Below are 27,271 nucleotides of genomic sequence, written 5' to 3'. Positions count from 1 at the left end.
CAACAATTTATCGTATTTGGGACACTTGAAGCCAACAACACTGCTGAGGATGTGCATAAGAAAATGTCTGATCGGCCAAAAACATCAACAACTCTAGCTTCCAACGCAGCTGTGTTGCAATATTTTACTAAGTCACCTAAAAAATCTGTGAAGCAGGGTGCACGTGCAAGACGGCTAAGCCAAACAAGTGTGTGACAAGTTCTGAAGGCTCCTAAGTGGAAAGTATACATTCCAAGATCGTTGCACGCTGTCAACGAGGACAAGGTGGATCAAAGGGTCTAGTACTACAAGTGGTTTGAAGGCATGCTGTACGAGGATGAATGGTTTGCCGGTATGGTTATCTAGTCTGACGAAGCCCAGTTCAGACTGAGCAGTGCTGTAAACCACCACGTCTGCATGTACTGGGCTCCTGAAAATCCTCATGTTCTCATGGACAAACATCTTAATCCACCAGGTGTTAATATGTGGTGTGGTCTGTTATCATGCGTCTTGACTGTCCCACTCTTCTTCCAAGGTACCGTAACTGGTGATGTGTATCTTCATATGCTGCAAACACTGATATTACCTGCCATCTGAGAGGTGTTTGGAAATGAAAGACTTTACCTACAACACGATGGCACTCCGCCTAGCTACAACAGAGATGTCGCTTGGGGGACCTCAAAAAATGAAGTTTATCAACAGAAGACAGCTACACTCAACGAGCGACGTGAAACCGTTGAGATCCCCAGTGCAGCTATCACTCCAGAAACATTGACAGCTGTAATTCAGTCAGCAGTTCAGCGGCATCGACGTTGTTTGGCTGCTAATGGGGGTCACTTTGAACACATAAAATAACCTTCCCCCTATGCAAGAATTGTAACGATATGTCATTTTCTTCCCTTGATATTGGCTATCAAAGAGTGCCTATATTTTTCCAGGGCCCCCTGTATATGTCTCTTACTTTAGGTATGTGTCAGTGAAGCTTGTAAATCTCTTCCCAGACGTCGTGGAGACCTAGCTAGAAACATTTATAACCATTTTAAAACTGGCGCTAAGAGACAGGCACAACTGCATGAATTTCAAAAGTCATTAGCTATCAAAATTCATAAATTGTTGCATCCATCACAGAGAATATGCCTACCTTTGTGGGCCATTGTGCTGAGAATTTTAGAACAGTGGAATGCTTTGAGTCTCTATTTTGATTCTAAATACCTAGAGGAGGGGCTGGTAGAAGAAATTAACAGATCCCTGAATAACATTTTTTAAATAATTTTATTTATTTTTGGCCTACATTTTACCAAAATACATGGATTAAAATAAGTATTTCCAGAGTGATAAATTTGTTATTACTGACTTACATGACAAAATGGTAGAAGGTAGAAGGAAATGTTCCTTTGCTACATGGACCGACAGATGTCGTAACCAATAAATTGATTGACATTAAGCCCAACAACAGGTCAGTGTTTCCTCCTGACAGCCAAATGCATTTAGGAGTTGAAGTTCTGAAGGCAATCCAGAAATATGTAATGAACGGGATGCCTTGAAGACCGAGCGAGGTGGCGCAATGGTTAGCACACTGGACCGCATTCGGGAGGACGACGGTTCAATCCCGTCTCCAGCAATTCCGATTTAGGTTTTCCGTGATTTCCCTAAATTGTTTCAGGCAAATGCCGGGATGGTTCCTTTGAAAGGGCACGGCCGATTTCCTTCCACATCCTTCCCTAACCCGAGCTTGTGCTCCGTCTCTAATGACCTCGTTGTCGACGGGACGTTAAAAAACACTAACCTAAGGGATGCCTTGAAACACTTTTATCACTTTTTTCGTGTAGATGGGATGTTCAGAACTGAAAAAATATATAACTTTGATGACGATTTATTGCCATTGCTTGCAGTTTTGACGGCTAAAAGGGCTTTTTCAAACAACGAAATAGAAAAAAACTCCCTTTCTTATACCTCTTACGTCAAAATTGCCAATAATAGTCTCTCTAGATGGTGATAAGCATCTACAACAAATCGACGATGACTAGAGGAAACTTCCTATCGCAAAAATAGACGAAAATATTAAGAACTGTCCAGAAGTGGAAGTATTTTGGGGGAACATACTAAACATAAAAACTTTATTCGGCGAGAGACAATTCACAGCCCTACCAGGGCTTGCACTCTCATGTTTATCCCTTCCACATTCAAATGGTGACTGCAAAAGATTTTGTCGTAAGATGGATCTTATAAAAGTGAAAAATAGGAACAGGCTCGTTACTTCCACAGTGAATGGATGTTTGCTTGCCAGCCAATGTGTGAGGAGGAGCAGCTTCTGCAAAGAATTTTGTTTGTACTGAAAATATGCTCTGTAGCATGAAGAAAACGCAATTATGTTCGCTCCCATCCACTTCCAGTTCTTCTGTTCTTGTCCCTAGAGAGGAAGAAGAAGGAGAAGAAGAAGATGATGATACATTCCATTTTAAGCCTCCTTCCAAGGCAAGCAAATAATGAAGTAGTTTTTATATAATTTTATGAACCATATTTACTTTTTATAAATTGTTTCATAATAAAAAATTAAAAATCAATATTATTAAAATGTAGAGAAGCTAACATGAAGTAAATGGACATCCTTATTTTTATGTGGTACCAGTATAAAGCCCCGGCCTAGCCCGGCCACTATTTCTTCCCAATGCACTGCAACAATCAGAATAGTGCTCTAATTCCGTTATTCTTGACGATAAACATATAAGCGAGAAAAAATTTAGAAAAGGATACAAACTATGCGTAAAGTTTGTTGGAAGTCGCCAAGTGCTTTCATTATGAAATACTGGATGATTATAGGATAGATAATTTGTACTCCATTTTAAGCACATGCGCGTTTTTGACGCCTCTCGTTATTTCTGACTCCATATCTCCTGAGCTATTTGCTATAGAGCGATATGATGTTGCAGGTGCGTTCGGTGATATATGTAGAAAATATATACAAAATATGTTGCGAATGGCACTAGTACTAAAGAAGTGATAAATTAAAACGTCATACCTTATGTCAAAGTTTTACTGCACGCCAATGTAAGTAGATGCTAGTTCTTGACCCGTCTAAGTGTCTGTCACATCATACCCCCCTGAACTATGTGCCGCACAGTGATATCAGTTTTCTGGTGCATTCAGTGATATACGTAATATTGTCTGCAGTGTGTGTTGCTAACAACATTAGTAGTAAAAAACTAAAAAAAATCAAAATTTCACGACCGACCTTGAATTTTGACGATGTGAACAGTGAAAATGTAAGCGATAAACGTTTTTGTTTTCATAATTTTGTGGAGATGTCGGTGAGAAAAAGTTTCGTAAAAGTTTGAAGTTACATGTGAAGTTTGTTGGAAGTCGCAAAATGTTGTCATTTTCCAGTAATGGATGAACGAAATAGGAATATTTGAGCGCCATGGGCTTCAAGACATCTACATCTACATACATACTCCGCAATCCACCGTACGTTGAGTGGCGGAGGGTACCTCGTACCACAACTAGCATCTTCTCTACCTGTTCCACTCTCAAACAGAACGAGGGAAAAACGACTGCCTATGTGCCTCTATACGAGCCCAAATCTCTCTTATCTTATCCTTGTGGTCTTTCAGCGAAATGTAAGTTGGCGGCAGTAAAATTGTACTGCAGTCGGCCTCAATTGCTGGTTCTCTAAATTTCCTCAGTAGCGATTCTCGAAAAGAACGCCTCCTTTTCTCTAGAGACTCCCACTCGAGTTCCTGAAGCATTTCCGTAACACTCGCGTGATGATCAAAGCTACCAGTAACAAATCTATTAGCCCGCCTCTGAATTGCTTCTATGTCCTCCCTCAATCCGACCTGATAGGGATCCCAACCGCTCGAGCAGTACTCAAGAATAGGTCATATTAGTGTTTTATAAGCGGTCTCCTTTACAGATGAACCACATCTTCCCAAAATTCTACCAATGAACCGAAGATGACTATCCGCCTTCCCCACAACTGCCATTACATGCTTGTCCCACTTCATATCGCTCTGCAATGTTACGCCCAAATATTTAATCGACGTGACTGTGTGAAGCACTACACTACTAATGGAGTATTCAAACATTACAGGATTCTTTTTACTATTCATCTGCATTAATTTACATTTATCTATATTTAGAGTTAGCTGCCATTCTTTACACCAATCACAAATCCTGCCCATTTCATATTGTATCCTCCTACAGTCACTCAACGACGACACCTTAGTTTCTAAGTGCAATACTTATTGTACTAAACGTAACTTACTCGTAATGAGAAGAGTAAGATAGGCCAATAATTATGCGAAACATTGGAAATGAACTTTTTGTTGCCCCTGAAAGTCGTTAGATAGGCCACCTGCAACAGATAGTCCAGAACAGACACCCGAAAACGTATTTTATATTGTAGATTGCAGATATGTACGTTTCCTTAACGAAATAAACAATCATTTTGATACAATAATGTGATCGAACAACGCTGAGAGGTTGGCAACGCTGGGTGCAGGTGTCGCGACACTTGTTTCTTGTTGTCAATAAACTTGCGCATACGTGTATGTCAGCGCTCAGCTGCTCACGTGGAGGAAATTGATTTATAGTGTGTCAGTGCTGTTAGCCGGTGTTAAGTGAATAGTAGTCGTGTTTGGGCTCGTGGAAGACTTTGTGTATCTCAGTTTAGCGCATCAGACGTTCAATTTCGGACAGCCTTATTACTTAATCGTCAAATTTTGCACCCCTATTACTGTCTCTGTACTTAACATAAATATTTCAGAAGCGGAGACTTCTCAACGAAGTCTTGTACATAATCGTTTAAGAACACCTGTATTGTTGTGGCCAAAGGATTTACATAAAAATGATACCCTTAACAGGTGCGATTCTGTGCCTAATAGTCTTGCAAGCAGCAGGACAACGAGTGGCTCCAGGTGTGCCTCCCCAGCAGTATATGGTAAGCAGGCTCATTTGAAAAATTATTGTATGTAACAATAACAGCAACATTCTGTCACCCTTTTCTTTTTGATGCATACAGTATATCTGACTGCAGGGGGATTGCGTGTAGCAAGTACTTTTCTTCTGTCGAAGTGCGATTCTAAAAATTCCTGAATTTTTGAATAAGACCTGAGCTTTCGTTTCAGACAGAAAACTATTACGGCCTTAATATATTGCATATTTATTGGTGGATAATGATCTGCTGTACAATTTTATACATTTATGGTAGTTTACAAGAAATTAGAGTATATGTAACAAATTGTCGAATAGTGAAAATGAGACTTCTGTAGCCTTTTTTTAAATAAACAGTGGTTATTTACTTTAAAGCATACCATATGTTTACAAAATTTTCTAGTTAGTTAAATCTTTTTTTTTTATTGTGCTTATTTATTTGTCTTTAACAGTTCATCATTTCGTACTGATGTACATCGTAATTCTTTTTAAATATGAATAATATTCTTGTAGCTTCTATTAATTTATTATTTAATAATATTAAAAGAAAAACACTTCCTAATGTTCTGCAAAATTGTATTTATTTGGTTACAAACCAGCTTTTTGGCTTCAGGCCATCATCAGTTGTTGCCTTAAGATGGTCTGAGAACCCGAAAGCAGGTTAGTGTCCAAGTAAATATAATATTACAGAACATTGAGAAATGTTCTTTGTAATACTAAGTTCTGCCAAACACCGATGGCGAATTCAATTAATTTATCATTCGTGTGTATAGATGTGTTATTGTTAAAGGATTAGCAGTTCGAAGTTTGGTCTGTAACTCACTTGGCTTCTCTCACTGTTCTGTATGTTAAGTAATTTATTTGTATTTATAGCACTTCCTGATTGTCCTATTCCATACAGCATTATCCAGTGGAAGTGTTAGTAGTAAAGCAGTTTCAGGACTTTAGGGCTAGACCTAAAAATTTGAACTGTTATGTGTAATGTGTGACACACTGAATTTAATTTGACTTATTCTATTAATGTGTCCTGTTCAAGCTGATTTGTCATCAGATGGTCGCTCAAAAATTTTACGTTTGCTACAGTTTTGTGTCATTGGTGTCAGGCAGCTACACATTAGTTTTGCTTCAGTTGTTTTTAAGAACCATGATTTTTCTATAGTATCAATTTGTTGGTGCTAAATAATTTATCTAATCGATGTAAAAATCTCCAGCTTCTTAGAGATATTTTATATTGATTGTCTGGAAATAGGATGAATTTCTTGTTGATGACCTCAGGAAGTTCATTACAGTGTACACAAGAAGGTTAGTGGTCCCAACAAATTTCCTTGTAAGACAACTTTTGGTAGCTCTTTCCTGAGTAAAGTAAGAGTTTATCTGTTTGTGTGGAGTGCCTCTCACCACATAGAATTTTAACTTTTCCATAAGTATGTTATGATTTGCTAAACCAAAAGCTTTTGACAGATCAGAAAATATCCCAGTCGTTGATCTTCCCTCTATCATGCATAATTTGAGCAGGCTGCAGTAATGTTTAAAGGATATAGATGAAGGTGTTTTGCATTAACACAAAATATTTTCTTGCTTGAAAGATGGTCAGGCCTACACACACATTTATATTTGTATCTTAATGTATATTTTGTAAGTTTAAATTTTCTTAAAGCTCTTCAGAAAGGTTCTGAGAAGCTGAAATGATAAATGCAGATTAGTAAATAATGCAATACTGTGCTAACATAGTAGACACACGTGTCTCAAGAAACAACTAATAGATGATGTCATCACTAACATGAAACATTAACACAACAAAAACTAACAGACTAATGGAATGGGGTATTATTATTCAGACCTGATATTTCAGATCACAATTGAAGATTGAGATTTTTACTACGGACAAATGTATAACTATGGAATACGCAATGTCTACAAGAAAAATTATCATTATCTAACTGAACCTGAGCCATGATTACACTACATCTCAGTCTGTCACCACTGTCTTTATTTTTTAAATATAGCTTTGTATCGTAACACATTCATTGGCTTCATCAACTCTAAACAAAATTATCACCTTCCATCAAACTTAGACCTCAAACTGTGCTACAAATCATTCTGTTACTGCTGCTGCCATTGAGAAAAATTGCAAAACAAACTAGCAGTATCATGGTCTTTAATACACTCATTACCTCAACTAATTGCATTCTACTTTGACTCATGATGTTACAGTGTTGTGTTGGATGACATGATGGTGGCGCATCATATTTGAGTTGGGTCATGTTTGTAGATGGCATGTTGTAGTATCCAGTAGTGCTCTCTTGTGTTTGATGTTTGTGTTTGACGCTGTTTCTTAGGTGTGTTAGTGAGTCATTTGACATTGAGTTGTGAGTATCAGGTTGTTATTGGGGGAGTTTGTGCCAGCTTGTTAGTGAGTTACTTTAATGTTGAAAATTATGGCTAATGGGTTTGTGCTTGTGTTTAGAACTATTACCATGTTTTTCTAATGATTGCAGATCCAATTTTTTGAGTCCTAGATTTTTGGGTTGATATTTATTATGGAGTGGTGTTGGTACACTTATTGTCATATATTTTGTTTGTCCCAGCCCAAAATTCTCTACTTCCCATGATTATTATTGTATATTTTGTTTCTCTCTGTGCAAAACCCCATACTTCCTGTGTTTGTCCCGTTAGGTTCATTCTATTACAAAGTAAAATATTTTGGTGTTATTTGTATTTGTATTTGTTTGGAGGTGTAATGGGTGATATCATGGTCGCCATATTGTACATGTTTGAAACAGGGATGTAAGCCATCTAGATGGCATGACGGGTCAAAGCCAACATGTGGTACTGCAATGTTCAGTTTTGTCTCTAGCCCTGCCTGATCTAAGCTAGAGCCCTAAATAAATAAATGCAATGTTTTTAAACAATGGGAATGACTCTGCAGCTAAAACACACAAACAAAAACATTACAGGCTCCAATTACGGAACATGCAATGTCACATTTAAAATAATACATTGATGACTCGTATTGTTCACTAAACCTGATAAATGACCTAGCAAGCCATAACTATAACTTATCTGGTTGGTTTACATATTTTAATAATAAATTATCCTGAAAGAAATGTTCGGCAAGTAATCTGGCATATTCGCACAGTTTGTTGGAAGTTGACAAATTTTTAAGTTTTCAGTAGTATCCCGGTATTGTAAAACTGAAATAGGAGAAAACTACATTGACGTTTTTCACTATTTGAAGATCACCTTTTAACCTTTGTTGTCAATGTACCATGATATTGCAAAAGCTGCCCCATCTGTAAACATAAACTTTAGGCAAGTCCCAGACATGCAATGAATTTGTGGCAGATTGAAGCAGCAGGCTATTGCTGGTACTACAAATGGCACCCTCTACATTTTTTATTTAAATCCTGTGTTGATATGTGAAGCATTTAAAGATATTGCTTTACAACCATCGAAACTTGGGGGAGTTTTTTTTAACTCTTGTGTTTTTGGAAATCAGACTTGATAGTGATATGACCTGCATGCGCAGAAATAAATGTGGACTGCCTTTTAAAATTGTTGATGTGTGATATTAAGCATGAAAAATTTTAAAGTTCTGCCAGATGATAACCGCAAGGTTGAAACTGGTTGCAGAGTAATAAAAATAAAAACTTTCAGTAGATTATGGCAGTTATTTGCAACAGAATGTCTCTTACAAAAATTGTGCAGGATAATTTTAAGATTCTTTTCTGAAGGTCTGCAATATTTTCTACGCATGAAGTCGAGTCCCATTATACTTTTATTACAGTGATGCTGTTGTGTCATATCAAATTTTCACTCACTGTAGGTAATTTTCTGTACTAATCTTTCCTCACTGGATGTCTAGAATGACGACACTCTGTGGGTGTTTTTTGCTGTCCATTGCTGTTGGCATTAACATTTATTTCAGGCTTCATACAGTACATTGCAAATAAATTATGTAATCTCCGTGTACTTAAGAGTTTACCTTTTTCATATCTGGCCAGAGTGCCACATTTATTCTCATGAAATTATGAAAAATGAGATCATGAAATGGTGACAGTCTTAAAAGAGTGATTTGATATGTATCTTAAAAGACATAGTAAAGAACATTTTTAATTTTTTTTTAATAATTTACCATAACTTATCTCAGTACAGTCTGAACTGAGCTCAATGCATTTGGTTCTGCAGAGTTCCAGTTTGTTTCATATGATCAGAAGAGAAATTAATTCTAGTGTATAGTACATATTTAAAGCACAGATAATCTTTTCGTCCAATGAAAAGCTTTTCTTTCCCCAGTAGCAGACTGTTGATCGACATGACTGAACGTAGGCTATATTAAACTAAGTAACTGTCTGCTGTAAATCTACACATCAGGAAAAAAAATTCGTTGCTCAAACCTGCATCTTTTAATTTATGAAAAAGAAAAACTCATATGTGGCTGAGTATGTTGAGTCAAGTAGGCCTGAGTGTCAGCTGGTTTTAAATAAAACGTGTGCACTTGACAGTAACGAATGTGTTAAGTGACGCATTGTTTGTATACTAATTTTGATTGCTTCTTTGTCACCTCACTAGCCAGATTTTCCCCTTAATGTTGTACAGCCAGAGCTAATTGCAGTTGCATTCTTTTGTAAATGATTAGTGTTAGTGGTATTCTAATCTGCAAGGTGAGGGGGCAGAATCCAATCGCTATAACTTTTTCAAACCTCAAAACAGTTTTTGTAGTTTTCGGTGTACATCGTCAGCACACACTTCTGACTGCAGCTTTGTCTATAAAGTGTAAGTGTGAGTCAACATTATGTTGCACAGTGATACAAATACTCCTCATGAGTATCAATGGTTCAACTGTTTCCATATTTTCTTCTCATTTACTGTTTTATTTGAATCAGGAGGCAGATCGTAAAAGTATGCATTATTATCAAGCTGAGCAAATAAGTATCATCAAGGAAGAGCATACATTATGTTTATCTTAAAGTTATAAACTAGTTTTGCACAAATTGGCTAGCTTTAAACTTCGAAAAAATAAAATGCATCAAGTTTATTTTGTTTTATTTTTACTGATGAAGACTTAAAGTGCAAAAAATATTAGCAGATGTATTATTTTTTGCTCAAGCATCTTTGCAAATTTTATAGATAACTGGACAGATTTGACATACAGTGATCAGCCTGAACAATATGACCACCCTCCTAATAGCCAGTGTGCCATCCTTTGTCACGTATGACAGCAGCAACACCTCATGACATGGAAGCAGTGAAGCCATGGTAGGTCGGTGGAGGGAGCTGGCATCACACTTTCACACACAAGTCACCTAATTCCAGTAAATTCTGGAGATGGAGCAATGAGCTCTGACGTCATGTTCAATCACATCCCAGATGTCCTTGCTCGGTTTCGGATTTGGTGAGTTAGGGGGCCAGCACATCAACTGGAACTTACCATTGTGTTCCTTGAACCACTCCACCACACAGCTGGCTTGTGACATGATGCATTATCTTGTTGAATAATGCCAATGCCGTCAGGAAACATGATCGTCAAGACGGAGTGTACATGGTCTGCAACCAGTGCACGATACTCCTTGGCCGTCAGGGTGCCTTGCAAGAGCTCCACTGAAGCTGTGGATGCCCACATATATCTTTCCCAGGGCATAATGTAGCTGCTGCCAGCTTGTCTACGTCCTTCGTACAGGTGTCAAGAAGCTGTTCCCATGGAAGATGATGGATTCGCGGCATGCCATTGGCATGGTGAAGAAGTTATCAGGATTCATCAGACCATGCAGCAATTTGCAATCACACCAACGTCCATTGCCAATGGTCACATGCCCATTTCAGTCGTAGTTGCCGATTTTCGTGGTGTTAACATGGGCACATGCGTGGCTCGTTGATTGTGGAGGCCCTCCATTGGGAGTGTTTGGTGCACTATGTGTTCACACACACTTGTACTCTGCCCAGCAATCAAGTCTGATGTTAGTTCTGCCACAGTTTGCCTCATGCCCTGTTTTACCACTCTGTCCAGCCCAGGACGTCCAACACCTGTAATGAGGGGTGGCCAACCAACCCCATGATGTCTGGACGTGGTTTCACCTTGGTTTCACCCAATGTTAAAGACACTCACCACAGCACCCCTCAAACTCCTGACATGTTGTGCACTTTCCAAAATGCTTTTGCCGAGCCTCCAAGCCATCACAATCTGCTCTCAGTCAGACTTGGATAGATAATGCGCATTCCTCATTCTACACATGGGCAGCACACTCACTGATGCTACATGCACTGTGTGTGCACGTGCGTGCGTGTTTTGACTAGCAGTCATTTCTTGCCGGGTGATGCTGCTATTGCCTGGATGGGTTTGTATCGATAGTATGTTAGGGGTCATAATGTTCAGGCTGATCAATGTATTTTCATTCACTAATGTCCTGCCAGGCAATATTCTTATGTAATTTTTCTCGTACGCCATCATTACACAGAGACACTGACGAATTGCGAAACTCATTTGAGAAACTAGTGTTGTGAAGTTTGTTTCATAAATGGCTACACACAGATATTAGTGTAAACATTAGTTTGGGCACATTAGGAGTACCAAAGCACCATTTTTGTCCCTGAGATGAAAGTTGTGGCAGTTCCATTGGCAGTGGTGGATTTCAGACTTTTACGCTTAAAATCAGTATAAAATAAAAAGAATGAATATATTTGAATTTATGACTGGATAAACAGAAGTTGTCAGCTTGGCTGCTCAAAATGAAATTTTGGTAGGTCACAACAGAAATTATTTCTGCCACCTCAGAATGATGTAAGAACAATACATGAACCTTAGTGTTCGAAATGCTGTAAAGGAAGAAGACAAATTTTTATTTCTCACCACTATGTAGTACTCACATTGCATTCCATATTCCACAGCTGTCTAATTTGTTCCAGATATTTGTGTTGCCACCTGTTTGGGTAGTTTCTTATCTCTGCTTTAAGACAGCAAGCTTTTGCTTTGTACATATTAAATTATCTATTTTCACCATGAACACCACTTTGTATTCTTTGTTCAGCTGTGCTTCTAGTGATGTCCTTATCAAAAGGGTAGCTTCATATTGGTCTAAGAGAATCTACAGCAGTTCTCAAATGCAGAAAGTGATCTTCATTACTCTGAGATGTCTTATTATTTCTTACAGAATGCATTTTTTTTTTTAAACCTACATTATCAGGCCTTCAGTGTTCATATCACAAAGGATTTTTTTCAAGTGCAGCACAGTGTCACTCTTGCTTCTTGTATTGATCACAAGTACCTGACACACACACACACACACACACACACACACACACACACACACACACACAGAGAGAGAGAGAGAGAGAGAGAGAGAGAGAGAGAGAGAGAGAGAGAGAGAGAGAGAGAGAGAATAATTTTCCCAGTTCCGCACTCCATATCAAACTCGTGCAAATGACAGTTTCATGTTATGGAAGTTGGAGCACCTTGGCACTGAATAGTTTAGTCAAAGACTTCAGCCATTGTGAGCTGCACATGTGCAATGCCTGGCAACAGTTTCAAAACTTAGATTCAAGAGGCAGTATCTCTGTTAAACTAGGCTTTAGGGAAAAAGTATTTGTTGGATAAAAGAAAGTGATTGCAAGTATTTATTTATTGATTTATCTAACATGATCAAACATGATCAGTGTACGGTTCACACATGTATATGTTGCAGCTGTCTTAGCAACTGTAAGTATGAGCCTCACAGTACATTTATGTACTGATGAATTTTGATATCAATCATTTGTTGTGGTTTTGAGTAGTAGGTATATTTAAAAATAAGGTACTAGGATGAAAAATTATTTGCACTTACAGTTATATTAGTTACTTACATGTTCCATAGATCATTTGAAAGAGTCATTTATCGAAATGATGTGGAATGAGTCAGTTTATACATTTAAATCATAAATGATTAGTGTTAACATTAATGAAGACATTATATTTTGGTCTTACTCATGCCACTCCACTTAAAACTAGGTCTTTTTTTACATTCTACGAGTTGTTAGATAGAAAATTGTATTTTGATTAGAAGGATTGTCCAGGAGAAATTAATTTAGGTTAGGTTTCAAACATGCTTTGCTACCTGTCAGAAATTTTATGGTATTGGGCAAAAGATCTCTAGTGAATCAAACTTTGCCAGAAAGGAGTGAAATAAACAGCTACAAATTTCGGAAAGATGATGACAGACATCAGAAATGTTTCCAAATAAAGATTAAAGTAGTTCATCCTTACCAACTCCTGATATACCACAGAGGAATTATTGAGTGGAAATAAGTAGTTAAATACAAACCTTTAAATCACCAGCATGTAACAATATTTATTGTGAGTATGATATATGGAACTTTTAACTAAGTAATATAAGTTTATAATGTTACCGGTGAATATATTGTCTGAAATGAATAAACTTGGTACATGCCCATTCTTGGCTACTTCATATGCAGAACTTGATCAGCGTATTATGTGCCTGTTCATATGTGATGCCTCTGTCACAAATGTTAATCTAACAGTCTTGTATTGAAGTACCACATATTTTAATAACCATTCCTTCAAAAGATAACTAGTCATCCAATATGCCAGATGTGCACAGACTGTGATGTCATGTAAACTGTTTTATCTGGTAATCTAAAGTCTTGTGTGTGACTGCACAGTTCCTGTGAGCTTTCCCAGACTTAGTTAATACAGGTTTATTCGTAAGTGTTTCCACAATTTCTGAAGATAACTGCACAAAAATTGCATGATAAACAGAAAGGATAGAGCACCTCTCAAAGTTCAGTGTGTAATATATGTTGTGGCATAGTTGCAGAGCGCACCACTAGGGACCAAGTGTGGGAGAACATATAGAATGGAGCGATGCGTGCATTTTGTGCCCTCAAATTCATTAAATGAGAGTCAGTTGTGATGGTTCGGCAATTAATTTGTACCAAATATTGTGTAAAAGCTCCAACAGACAATAGTACAACATATTGCACGAGACTCGTTGCTTATGTGGTGTAAAGAAAACAGGCTGGCTGGGACAATCAGCAGAGAATGTAGAGCACATGCAGGAATCATTCCTCAGAAGCCTGAAGAAACTGATGATGAGTGTGAATGGAGACCTGCGGGTACTGCAGTCAATTGTATAGTGCATTCAACACAAATGTTTGCATGTAAAACCATACCAGGTGCAGTTACTACATTTACTACCTACTCAGAACAATGAGCTTCATTCCGACTTTTTCTGTTACTTGCAACAACTACTGGAGGAAGACAGTGTGTCACAGAAGTTGGTTTTCAGTGACAAACCCATGTTTTGCATGTGTTTTGAAAGGTGAATTGTCACGGTGTGCACTTTTGGGGCACAGAACATACACACAACAATGTGGAACACATTCGTGATTCACCTAAAGTTTATGGGCAGTTTTTCTTTGCAGAGAAAACTGTGATTGATTTTATGTACCTGGATGTGATGTAGCAATGGCTTATGCCACAAACTTTTAGACATTTGTGATTGTCTCACCGCCAAACTGCTTCACTGTTACATTGGGCATGTTTAACATCATGATTCCCCCTTCAGTGGCCCCCATGATCACTTAATGCCATGTGATTTCCAAACCCCTCCCCCCCTCCCCCTCACCCCTATGTAGCTATGTTAAAGATTGCCTCCACTGCCATTTCATTTGGAAGTGTTGCTAGGCAGGATAATTAAGGTGGTTGCTGATATTGACCACAATGAGTTGGAACATATATGGCAAGAGTTTGGTTACTGTACTGACATTTACCAGATAACAAACAATGCCTATGTTGAGCGTCGGTAATGTGAGTTAAAAACACAGGGAGAGGTATTCTGTTCACTAATATCTGTCTATTTTCTATATGTCTTGCAGTTTTCTTGGAGTCACCTTCTGGAACCCTGGTGGTACTTAGGAATAACCTTGTATATATGGTGCAGTCTGCTTTGAAAATAAGAATATTTTATTGGTGTACAAGACAAAACTTCGTCTCATTCAACAAAATGTGATACTGATGACATAATATTGCTGTCTAAAACTCTCTTTTTTCACCTTTCTCAAACTTTAAATAAAACTGGCAGTCATGTCACTTAACAAAATTACCCAGTACCTTGTAGAAATTTGCTGTATGTATGTAGTATTGCACTGTCATAATTGAAGAAAAAAAAAAAAAAACAGTGGGGAAACCACAGAAGGATAAAATGCTAAATTACAAAGGATAAAATGCTAAATTACAAAGGAGAGGCAATAAAGGCATCCACAACTGTGAATAGTTAACCAACACCTTTTTAATTACAGATTCATCATTTAAATATAGTGTGTAGAAATTGCTTATTCATTTGACCTCAAGTGATTTGGCAATCTTTCTTTGTGTTTCTGCACGCAGTTATAGTACAGGTCACTAAATATTTCAGAATGACATTCCTTGCCTGTAAGATCTGGTGCTCCAATCTTGTTTCCTAATTAAAATAAGCTTAAACTGCAATGCAGAGAAGTATTGGACATGGCAAATCAATATAAACCACTGTCCCCTTAACATCTCCATATCATTCTATTGAATGGTGGAACAGGCTTTGCCTCAGTACCACAAACACATGAAACACAGTATATAGTATGAATAGTGGAGCTGACTTTTCTGTTGGTCTGGGATTGATCTTTCACTCGTTGTGATAAGACTTTGTTGAGATTGAAGCACTGTGATCAAAGTGGAGTGATAAAGCAAACTGTTACTAACAAGTGAAACTCGCCATTGCACACCCCTCATATTTAGTGGTGAAATGGCGTGGATAGCCCGCCAAAATCTGAACTCAGATCAAACATGAAAACAGGAAGATGGTGTACTAAAGTGTGAAAAAAGAAGCAAAATAGCAGTAGTGAATGGTCCAAGGTCAAGATGTGCAACATCGAACGACTTGCAACAGTTACATTGTCATGTTTGAGTGGTCACGGAGTGGACTGGGAAGCAGACCAAACCTCCCTCATGCCCCCTCCCTCTCACAAAATTGGAACTTTCTGTCCAGTTATTGCATGTCTGTTCTTCTTCTGTAGTCTTAGCAATTGTCTGCCGTAAATTGGTTATAGAATGAGTCATGTGGTAAGAATATATTATCATCTCAAGTAAATGTGATGAATAGTGATGAGAGCAGATGAGATGTCGCATAGACCTCTCACGCAAATGAAAACAACAAATAAACAGGTGTGATCTATGGTACAACAAAGAAATTCGTGAGTCAAAACTTCCAAAATGGAATGCAAGAATCATAACATGAGGTACTTGTGTAGAACAAATAGAAGGGACATACATCTGGAGGTCCTTTCCTTACACTGCATTGTTGCGAACGGCTGCTACACCACAAAACAGACAAAAATTTGAATATGTCAATGACCTGATGGTCAGTTCATGATTTTTCTTTTGTGTGTGTGGGGAGAGGGGGGGGGGGGGGAGGAATGGGGCACAAAGGAGATTTGAACATGGATCCCCCCCTTCACAGACCAACACAGTGATCATATAATCACGACACCATTGATATACAAATTCACTCAATGTTGCACATCTTGAGCTTGAATTGTTCACTGTTTTGAGTTTGTGTCTTTCTTCACAATTCAGTACACCTTATTACTCATGTTTTTGTGCTTGATCTGTGTTTAGTTTTTGATGGTCTACCCACTGGGCCACCTTACCACTAAATTTCATGGGGGTGTGAGGGGGAGTTTCCCCTGTAAGGAAGTTCTATTTGAGAGGACTGTAGCACAAATCCCAATACAGGCATAGCAAATTAGCTTCTGTGGTTTCACCAAACCCCTTCAAGTGACTGTCAGGATGGTTGTTTTACTATCTCTGTATCTTATATGAATGTGCAGTGGGGTGCCACCAGCGTAAACGTTGACACCATCTGTGATAGCATGCATAATTACCGACCAATCAGACGCCATCTTTGGGCTGTATAAGGCCACCACAGCAGCAGTTTTGACAGTCAGTTGCTCCTGATGAAGGTAATGGAGGTAATAATTGAAAGCTCCAGGTTTTACCTGCAACTGATGCAGCAAGAAGTCTGAGAATGTTTTATACAACAGTGTTGTCACGAAAGACTTCATTCTCATATGAGACAAATTAAGTGCACCGACGGGCCAATAAGGAGCTTAACCCACAATGTTTGGAGGTTTTAGTTCAAATTGGAGATGCTCCTGTGATGTTTTGGGCATGTTTTCCGTACCATGATCTGGGCCCACTTATTCAGTGTACAATGAAAATTAATCAGGATGATTATTTCAGCATTACGGATCACGAAGTGTTACCCTTTCTTTTTCATTTTCATGATGAGTATGCTGTGCACACTACTGTCTTCCAAGAAGACAACAGCCCTGTTGACATGCCTACAGGCATAAATTCTTAGTTCACTGAACACCCAGGCACCCTGTGGTGCCTCGACTAGCTCGCAAAGTTACGTGATTTTAATCCTGTAACAAGTGTCTGGGACTATTGAGAATGCCGGTTGAAATAGAGCAGTAAACATCTCAGCACTTTTGTAGCTCTACATGATCTAATCATTGATGGGTGGCTGCTGGTGTATGGGGAGCTCCTGAAAAAAACTTGTGGTCTCATTTCCTTTTCAGGAATTAGACATCCATAAGTTTTGTCAGCTTTCAGAAGTAGCTTCTGCAGGTCACTGAAAACAGTTTCTTGCTGCAATACTTGCCACACTTGCCAGTTTTTTGAAGTTTTCTCAAACTTGCAGAAGTTGTGTGTGTTTAGTACCAGTATGAAAAGTCAGTGTCAAGCTTGAGAAGTATGTGTGGACAGCTGAAAGAATGCAGTTGTTAACCCATTAACTGAAAAGCTCAAGAATACTTGAGATTTTAATTTCTAAGCAAACCTAAAAGCCTGACAATATTTGTATATCTTGTCAATATTGTGTTCAGATATTTAAAACCCCAGAGGAAATTGTTGCATTTAGTTAGTTACAAATGTGAGCCACAACAGAGCACAAAAGTGTTAAATCTGTTTGTTTCACAGCTTCTTGAAGCCCTCATTTGGCCAGCTGCAGTCAAGGTTAGAGGGGGGAGGGACTTTGATATAGAATTTAGTGGATCAGAAAGTAAAACTTCAGACACTGGCAGTGTTAGCAAAGTGATTACAGATCATGAAAGTGATTCAAGCAATGTTAGATTCTCCAGCATTAGAAGATGGTATGAAATAGGCATGACCGCAGAATTGCCTCCCTCACCTCAACGATTTCCAATTACTGGAATGCCTTTGAATTTCACACAAAATGACTCTTCAAATGTGATGGAATTAGCAAGTAAAATAATTGATCACGAGATAGCGAATAATGTAGTCACTGAGACTAGTAGATATGCTCGAGATAAGAACATTGCTGGCTGGAAGGACACAGACAGTGATGAAATAGGAATCTCCTTTAGTATAATACTGTTACAAAGTATTATAAAGAAACCAAGCTACCAGATGTACTGGTCTAAACATCCATTATTTGCAGCTCCAATAGTTTGCCAGTTACTTAGCTACAAATGATTTTTGATACTAAAGAAATGCCTTCATTTTTCAGAAAGCTGAAGATATGACCCGGCTAGCCATCCACAACCAAAACTAAACAAAATCTGGCCCATTTTAGAACATCTCAATGAGAAGTTCAAATTCAAAAATTTTTATACTCCTGAGGGGGATGCCACGATAGATGAGTCTCATGTTACATAAGGGGAGGTTAGGTTGGGTTCTGTCTCTACCACTAAAGAGAGTAAGATGTGGAAAAAAGGCATATATGTTGTGTGACCCAAGGTCTGGCTATGCATGCTCTGTAATTATACAGAGGCATCCAGAAAAATATAGACATTCTTTGATAGTTAATATCTTTGGAACAAAATGACATATCGTTGCAATTTTGTGTGGTAGCGTAGTCCATTGTTTTCTCAACTGATCTTGGTGTGCATTGTCCAGCAGATGACAGTGCGGCAATGAATGAAGTAAGATTGTCGTTTGAGCAACACAGGGCTGTATTGAAGTGGTACTGGAAGCAACACTGACAGCCGTAATTTGGTCAACAGTTCAGCGGCATTGATGTTGTTTGGCTGCTAATGGTGGTCACTTTGAACACACAATCTCCCCCTCCCCCCTCCCCCCCTGCAAGAATTTTAATGGTATGTCATTTTGTTCCATTAATATTGAGTATCAAAGAGTGTCTACATTTTTATGACTCTTCTGTATATACACAATATTTGATGAAAAATGTAAAGATCTGCCCATGTCATCTCAAATAGTATTGACTCTGATGAAACCCTTCTCAACAAAGGTTACTGCCTTAAAGTAGATAATTTTTACACCTCTCCGCAGCTAGCAGATCTCCTTATTGCTAGGAAAACTGCCACTGTGCAACATTCTAGAAAAGGTATGTCACCAAGGTTTCACAGTAAAAAATTGAGGAAGGGGGATATTGTTGCATAAAGAGAGATAAAGTTACAGCAATGGGATGGAAAGACAAGCATTGTGTGTGTATTTTGAGCACTATCCAAAATGCATAAATGCAAAACATAAATAGGTGTAAACAGTAATAAAACCAGCAGAAGTTGTATCATAACAATACAATATGAGTAGTGAATAAAGTTGACCAGCATGTCAGACAAGTCAGTAACACAGAAGAGAGGGAAAAAATACTAGAAAAATGTTCCTATATAGTTTAACTGACTCTTTGAAATTCATTCAGTTTGTACAAGAAATCTGGAGGAACAAAGAATACTCTTGATTTTCATATGGCAGTGATTGAGAAGATAAAGCCAAACATCACAGGAAGGAATTATCTTCGAAATTAGCTGGTTGTCTATCCACAAACACCAAATCTGTTCATCTTACTGACCATCATTTCCCCTTGTTCATCCCATGTACTGCAAAGAAAGATAATCCTACCAGAATATGTGTGCAGCCAAGTTCGGGATGCGAATGGGGAGAAAAATAGGAGGGAATCATGACGTGTGTGAAGATTGTGATGTAGCTCTTTGTATTGTACCCTGCTTGAGAGCCTTACACATAGTCATGATCGTATGAAGATGAATGTTGTGTGAAAGTATATTGTAATTTATGTTGTTTATCAAAAACTCTGCAAACAGTTTTGAAAGAGATTTGTGTAAAATATACTGTCCTAACACATTTTATTCTATGTGGAGTTATTTTTTAAAAGCAATGAATGTACTTGGGGTTTTAATATAGCATTTTTTCAGCATTTTCTAATTCCCCATTAAGTCAATAATTTGTCACACTACTGTTTGAAATAACCTATAACGATAATAAAGTTTAAAATTAAGCAATAAAAAATTTGAAATTTTTGTACTTACTTACACAGAAAAATTGTAGGGATTAATTCAGAAAGTGTAATGCTCTGCTGTGTTGTGGGACATGAAACATGTGGATTTTAATAACAGAGTTATAAAGCAGGTTGCAAAAGAAAATATTGTGGCAGATTTTTAGGCAATACAGACATTAAAAAAAAAAGAGTGGTGGGCAGACTTGGTATGGGCAAGAAATTAACTTAAACATGTATGGCTCTGTATCCAGTTCTTCACTCAAACACTTCTTTTCTTAAATTTTTGTGTTTTATCACACTGTTCCTTAATGATGATGATGATGATGATAATAATAATAATAATAATAATGATAACCCCCGTGGAGGCCCGGGAAAAGAATAGGCCTCTGGTATGTTCTGCCAGTCATAAAAGGCGACGAAAAGAACAAACCACTAATAGGGCTAACCCCCTTTTAGTGTGATTACTTGGTTCAGGACAGAACTAAAGAAGCCTCGGACAAGCGCCGTCATGGTCGGGGACGACGCTTGAATCCTATGCCCGCCCACAATGGTAACGACACTGCTAGCCAACTGGAAAATGATTTAAATCCAAATAGAGGTTTTTGCAGGATATGCTTCCTGCAACCACCCTAGAAGGAAAACAAAGACAGAGGATGAGATGGTCAGATGAAGTTAATCGACACCTCATGTTCTGTTATTACCAAGCAACAAACCTAGGAACCAACACAACTGGATACAGATCACAAGTATACATAACATTTATTACCAGATACCCAGAATTAAAATTTTTAACAGAACGACGACTAGCTGATCAGATCCGTGTAATAAAAAAAAAATAACAGGATACCCCACTCAGAATTAGAAAACATCAAACAACAAGTACAACAAATACTGGAACAAAATAATGTGCAATTAGAAGAAGAAGAAAATACAGTAATGGACTCGAACATCCCAGAGCAAACAAACAAAGAACAACACGCATCAATTAAACAATCAGAGGAAAATGAAATCTTAAGACAGCCACCAGAACAAGCACAAATAGAACACGAAGTGACACACATGTTAGATACAGAAGAAAAATTTCAGCTGACATATATAGAATACAAAGACACAAATACAGACATTAGACCATTCTTGCATAGACCACCAAATAACCCACAAGTCGAAACAACAATAACAACTATCAACACAATCATACACAACAAAATAAATGAAAATACAACTATGGAAGAGTTACAACTACTGGTTTATGTAGGAGCACTCACTACACTAAATATACCCACTAGGCAGAGATCAGAATCAACCAACACACAGAAGAAACCCACAAAACTAGCATGGCAACACAGGCTACAGATCAGAATAGAAAAACTGAGAAAAGACATCGGACAGCTAACACAATTTATAAGAAATGAAATATCAGACAGAAAACGAAAAAGGTTAGGCAAAATCTCACAACTAGAAGCAATAGAGCAATTAGATGAAAAGAAGCAGAAATTACAAGCATTGGCCAAACGACTTAGAAGATACAAAAAAAGTGAAAATAGAAGGAAACAAAACCAAACATTCAACACAAACCAAAAGAGATTTTACCAAACAATAGACAACACACACATTAAAATAGACAATCCACCAAACATGACAGACATGGAACACTTCTGGAGCAACATATGGTCAAACCCGGTACAACATAACAGGCATGCACGGTGGATACAAGCAGAAACAGACACATACAAGATGATACCACAAATGCCTGAAGTGATAATTTTGCAACATGAAGTCACCTGAGCAATTAATTCTATTCACAATTGGAAAGCCCGTGGAAAAGATAAAATAGCAAATTTCTGCCTAAAGAAGTTCACCTCAACACATTCACATCTAACTAAATTATTTAACAGTTACATTGCAGACCCATACACATTCCCTGATACACTTACACATGGAATAACTTATCTGAAACCTAAAGATCAAGCAGGCACAGCAAACCCAGCTAAATATCATCCCATAACATGCCTACCAACAATATACAAAATATTAACTTCGGTCATTACACAGAAATTAATGACACATACAACACAGAACAAAATTATAAATGAAGAACAAAAACGCTGTTGCAAAGGAGCACGAGGATGTAAAGAGCAACTGATAATAGACGCAGAGGTGACATATCAAGCTAAAACTAAACAAAGGTCGCTACACTACGCATACATAGATTACCAAAAAGCTTTTGACAGTGTACCCCACTCATGGTTACTACAAATATTGAAAATATACAAAGTAGATCCTAAATTGATACAGTTCCTAAACATAGTAATGAAAAATTGGAAAACCACACTTAATATCCAAACAAATTCAAATAATATCACATCACAGCCAATACAGATTAAGTGTGGAATATACCAAGGAGACTCATTAAGTCCTTTCTGTTTCTGCCTTGCTCTGAACCCACTATCCAACATGCTAAATAATACGAATTATGGATACAATATTACTGGAACATACCAACACAAAATCACACATTTGCTATACATGGATGATCTAAAACTACTGGCAGCAACCAATCAACAACTCAACCATTTACTAAAGATAACAGAAGTGTTCATAAATGATGTAAATATGGCTTTTGGAACAGAGAAATGTAAGAAAAATAGCATAGTCAAGGGAAAACACACTAAACAAGAAGTTTAGATATTGGATAACCACAGCGACTGCGTAGAAGCGATGGAAAAAACAGATGCCTATAAATATCTAGGATACAGACAAAAACTAGGAATAGATAATACAAATATTAAAGAAGAACTAAAAGAAAAATACAGACAAAGACTAACAAAAATACTGAAAACAGAATTGACAGCAAGAAACAAGACAAAAGCTATAAATACTTATGCTATACCAATATTGACCTTCTCATTTGGAGTAGTGAAATGGAGTAACACAGATCTAGAAGCACTCGATACACTTACACGATCACAATGCCACAAATATAGAATACATCACATACCTTCAGCAACAGAAAGATTCACATTAAGCAGAAAGGACGGAGGAAGGGGATTTATTGACATAAAAAACCTACATTATGGACAGGTAGACAATTTAAGAAAATTCTTTATAGAAAGAGCAGAAACTAGTAAAATACACAAAGCAATCACTCATATAAATACATCGGCTACACCACTGCAATTTCATAACCGCTTCTACAACCCTTTAGATCACATAACATCAACAGATATGAAGAAAGTAAATTGGAAAAAGAAAACACTACATGGCAAGCACCCGTATCATCTAACACAGCCACACATCGATGAAGACGCATCCAACACATGGCTAAGAAAAGGCAATATATACAGTGAGACAGAAGGATTCATGATTGCAATACAGGATCAAACAATAAACACCAGATATTACAGCAAGCATATTATTAAAGATCCCAATACCACAACAGATAAATGGAGACTTGCAAACAACAAACAGAAACAGTAGATTACATCACAAGCAGATGTACAATACTAGCAAATACAGAATACCCCAGAAGACATGACAATGTAACAAAAATAATACATCAACAACTTGCCATAAAACATAAACTAATAAAACAACACGTCCCCACATACAAGTATGCACCACAAAATGTACTGGAGAATGATGAATACAAATTATACTGGAACAGAACCATTATAACAGATAAAACAACACCACATAAAAAACCTGACATCATACTCACCAATAAAAAGAAGAAATTAACACAACTAATGGAAATATCCATACCCAATACCACAAATATACAAAAGAAAACAGGAGAAAAAATTGAAAAATACATCCAACTGGCTGAGGAAGTCAAGGACACGTGGCATCAGGATAAAGTTGAGATTATACCAATTATACTATCAACTACAGGAGTCATACCACACAATATCCACCAGGACATCAACGCAATACAGCTACATCCAAACGTATATATACAACTACAGAAATCCGTAATTATTGATACATGTTCAATTACCCGAAAGTTCCTAAATGCAATGTAACATATACCGTACAGTTAAAAGGAAGTCACGCTTGATCAAGGTCCATGTCACTTTCCATTTTTAACCAGACATAACGTCTGAGAAAGGAAAGAAATAATAATAATAGTAACAACACCACAGCAATGGTGACAGCATCTCTGACTTTTGAGCATGACATGGTAAACTTCCACTTGCCCATGTCGTGACATGACTTCAGTGGAAGCTCATCTGCAAGTACTTACAGCAAGTTCCTGAAATTAATTTTCAAAGCAAATTGCAGACCTAAACTTGTGCAAGTTTTTGAGCTAATGTAAACACCACAGCAAGTACTTGCTAAGCTACTTGCCTAGTGGACACAAGCCTTCAGAGCAGAGGTGACATTAGTTCTGTCCGGTGTGCTTACTTGAAAGTCTCAGAGAGCCTTGTACTAAATTAACAGCTCTCAGGATTATTGGATGCTTTGCACATTTTATTTAGCACAAGTCTAGTTTATGATATATGTATTATGTATTTTTCTTTTTAGATATCTGCTTCTGTTACATCCAGTCCACCCATTGTCTGTACAATTATTTTTTATGTATTTGTACCTGAAAATGTTGAGAATTTATTACATGAATGCTGGTAGAATAAAATGCCATGTGTTGTTTGATAGTCATAAGAGCATTACTAGGATGTGGAACAAACACTAGTAGGGGTTTGTACTGTCACTGAAGGGCTATCTTATAACTCAGTAAATGTGTGCATTCAAATGTTCATGTAAACCTTCTGCATTTTGTTACATGTGTAGTATCCGAAGCCCAGGTGGTGAAGTTGGAGAGACCACTATGAACAGGCTTGCTTATCAAGGTGGAACAGTGAATAAGACACTAGATTCATCCAACCATATAGATATACATTTTCCTGAATCATTGACAGTGAATTCCAGTACAGTTCCCTTTCAAAAGGAATAACAGATTTCCTTCCACATACTTGTGTGATCTGAGCTTATACTTGCATGTGGCTCATCTGTTGAAGTCACAAAATTATTTATTTATTTTATTTGTTGTTATTCATCCAAGTATCATCTCACAATGATATAGGATTTGTCAAGGTAATACACTGCATGTCAGTAGACCAAAATATACAACACGCAGCATACATAATATGCTTTATGAGGATATGACAGGTAGCCTATGTGGATAGTCTGGAAGAAACGGGAAGAAATTAGAGATCTATATCTGCATCTACATACATATTCTTCAAGCCACAGCATGGTGCGTGGTGGAGGGTATGCTGTACCACTACTAGTCATTTCGTTTCTTGTTCTACTTGCAGGTAGAACAAGAACAAGGGAAAAATGGCTATCTGTATGGCTCAATATGAGACCTAATTTCTCGTGTCTTATCTTCATGGTCCCTATGCGAAATATATGTGGACACCAGTAGGATCGTTGTACAGTCAGCTTCAAAAGCTGGTTCTCTAAACTTTCTAAGTAGTGTTCTTCGAAATGAGTGTTTTCTTCCCTCCAGGGATTCACACTTGAATTCCTGAAGTATATCCATAACACTTGCATGCTGAGCTGGCACGGATCCCATACACTTGTGAGCAGTACTCAAGAATAGATCACACTAGCATCCTAGATGCTGTCTCCTTTGCGGATGAACCACACTTTCCTAAAATTCTCCCAATAAACTAAAGTTGACCATTCACCGTCTCAACGACAATCCTTACCTGTTTGTTCCATTTCATATCGCTTCACAACCTTACACCCATATATTTATACGAGTTGACTGTGTCAGGCAGGACACTACTAATGCTGTAACCAAACATTATCGGTTTGTTTTTCCTGCTCGTCCACATTAATTTAAACTTTTGTACATGTCATGTATGCTGTGTGTTATAGTTTGGCCCATTGATTGGCATTGTATTACCTTGGGAAAACATACATCATTTTGAGATGATCCTTGGATGAATAAATGAATAAATACATTTCTGGCCATTAAAATTGTTCTCCAAGAAGAAATGCAGATGATAAACAGGTATTCATTGGACAAATGTATTATACTAGAACTGACATGTGATTACATTTTCACGCAATTTGGGTGCATAGATCCTGAGAAATCAGTACTCAGAACAACCACTTCTGGTCGTAATAACGGCCTTGATACGCCTGGGCATTGAGTCAAACAGAGCTTGAATGGTGTGTACAGGTACAGCTGCCCATGCAGCTTCAACAAGATACTACAGTTCATCAAGAGTAGTGACTGGCGTATTGTGACGAGCCAGTTGCTGGGCCACCATTGACCAGACGCTTTCAATTGGTGAGAGATCTGGAGAATGTGCTGGCCATGGCAGCAGTCGAATATTTTCTGTATCCACAAAGGCCCGTACAGGACCTGCAACATGCAGCCATGCGTTATCCTGCTGAAATGTAGGGTTTCACAGGGATCGAATGAAGGGTAGAGCCACGGGTCGTAACACATCTGAAATGTAACGTCCATTGTTCAAAGTGCCGTCAATGCGAACAAGAGGTAACCAAGACTTGTAACGAATGGCACTCCATAACATCACGCCGGGTGATACACCAGTATGGCGATGACGAATACACGCTTCCAATGTGCGTTCACCGCGGTGTCACCAAACACGGATGCGACCATCATGATGCTGTAAACAGAACCTGGATTCATCCGAGAAAATGATGTCTTGCCATTCGTGCACCCAGGTTTGTCGTTGAGTACACTATCGCAGGCGCTCTTGTCTGTGATGCAGCGTCAAGGGTAACCGCAGCCATGGTCTCCGAGCTGATAGTCCACGCTGCTGCAAATGCCATCGAGCTGTTCGTGCAGAGGGTTGTTGCCTTGCAAACGTCCCCATCTGTTGACTCAGGGATCGAGACGTGGCTGCACAATCTGTTACAGCCATGCATATAAGATGCCTGTCATCTTGACTGCTAGTAGTATGAGGCCATTGGGATCCAGCACGGCATTCCGTATTACTCTCTGAACTCACCGATTCCATATTCCGCTAAGTCATTGAATCTCGGCAAATGCAAGCAACAATGTCGCGATACGATACACT

At 38.1% G+C, this 27,271-nt stretch overlaps 1 protein-coding gene across 4 annotated transcripts in view; it reads left to right on the top strand.

The window, feature by feature from the left end:
• The first annotated feature begins 4,488 nt into the window (after positions 1-4,488).
• Positions 4,489-27,271, top strand: part of LOC124721548 — a 70,574-nt gene continuing 47,791 nt past the window's right edge. Inside the window, exon 1 of one of the 4 annotated variants that reach the window (XM_047246580.1) lies at positions 4,489-4,918. In XM_047246580.1, coding sequence (XP_047102536.1) covers positions 4,826-4,918 — 93 coding nt within the window. In that variant the 5' untranslated portion in view covers positions 4,489-4,825. The remainder of the gene's footprint in view (positions 4,919-27,271) is intronic. The other 3 variants (XM_047246578.1, XM_047246579.1, XM_047246577.1) reach the window with 3 other exon arrangements.

The sequence above is a fragment of the Schistocerca piceifrons genome, chromosome X, assembly GCF_021461385.2.
Source record: "Schistocerca piceifrons isolate TAMUIC-IGC-003096 chromosome X, iqSchPice1.1, whole genome shotgun sequence".
Classification (NCBI taxonomy): Eukaryota; Metazoa; Arthropoda; class Insecta; order Orthoptera; family Acrididae; genus Schistocerca; species Schistocerca piceifrons.
Note: the sequence above shows the minus strand (reverse complement) of the source record. Positions and strands in the feature narration are given on the sequence as shown.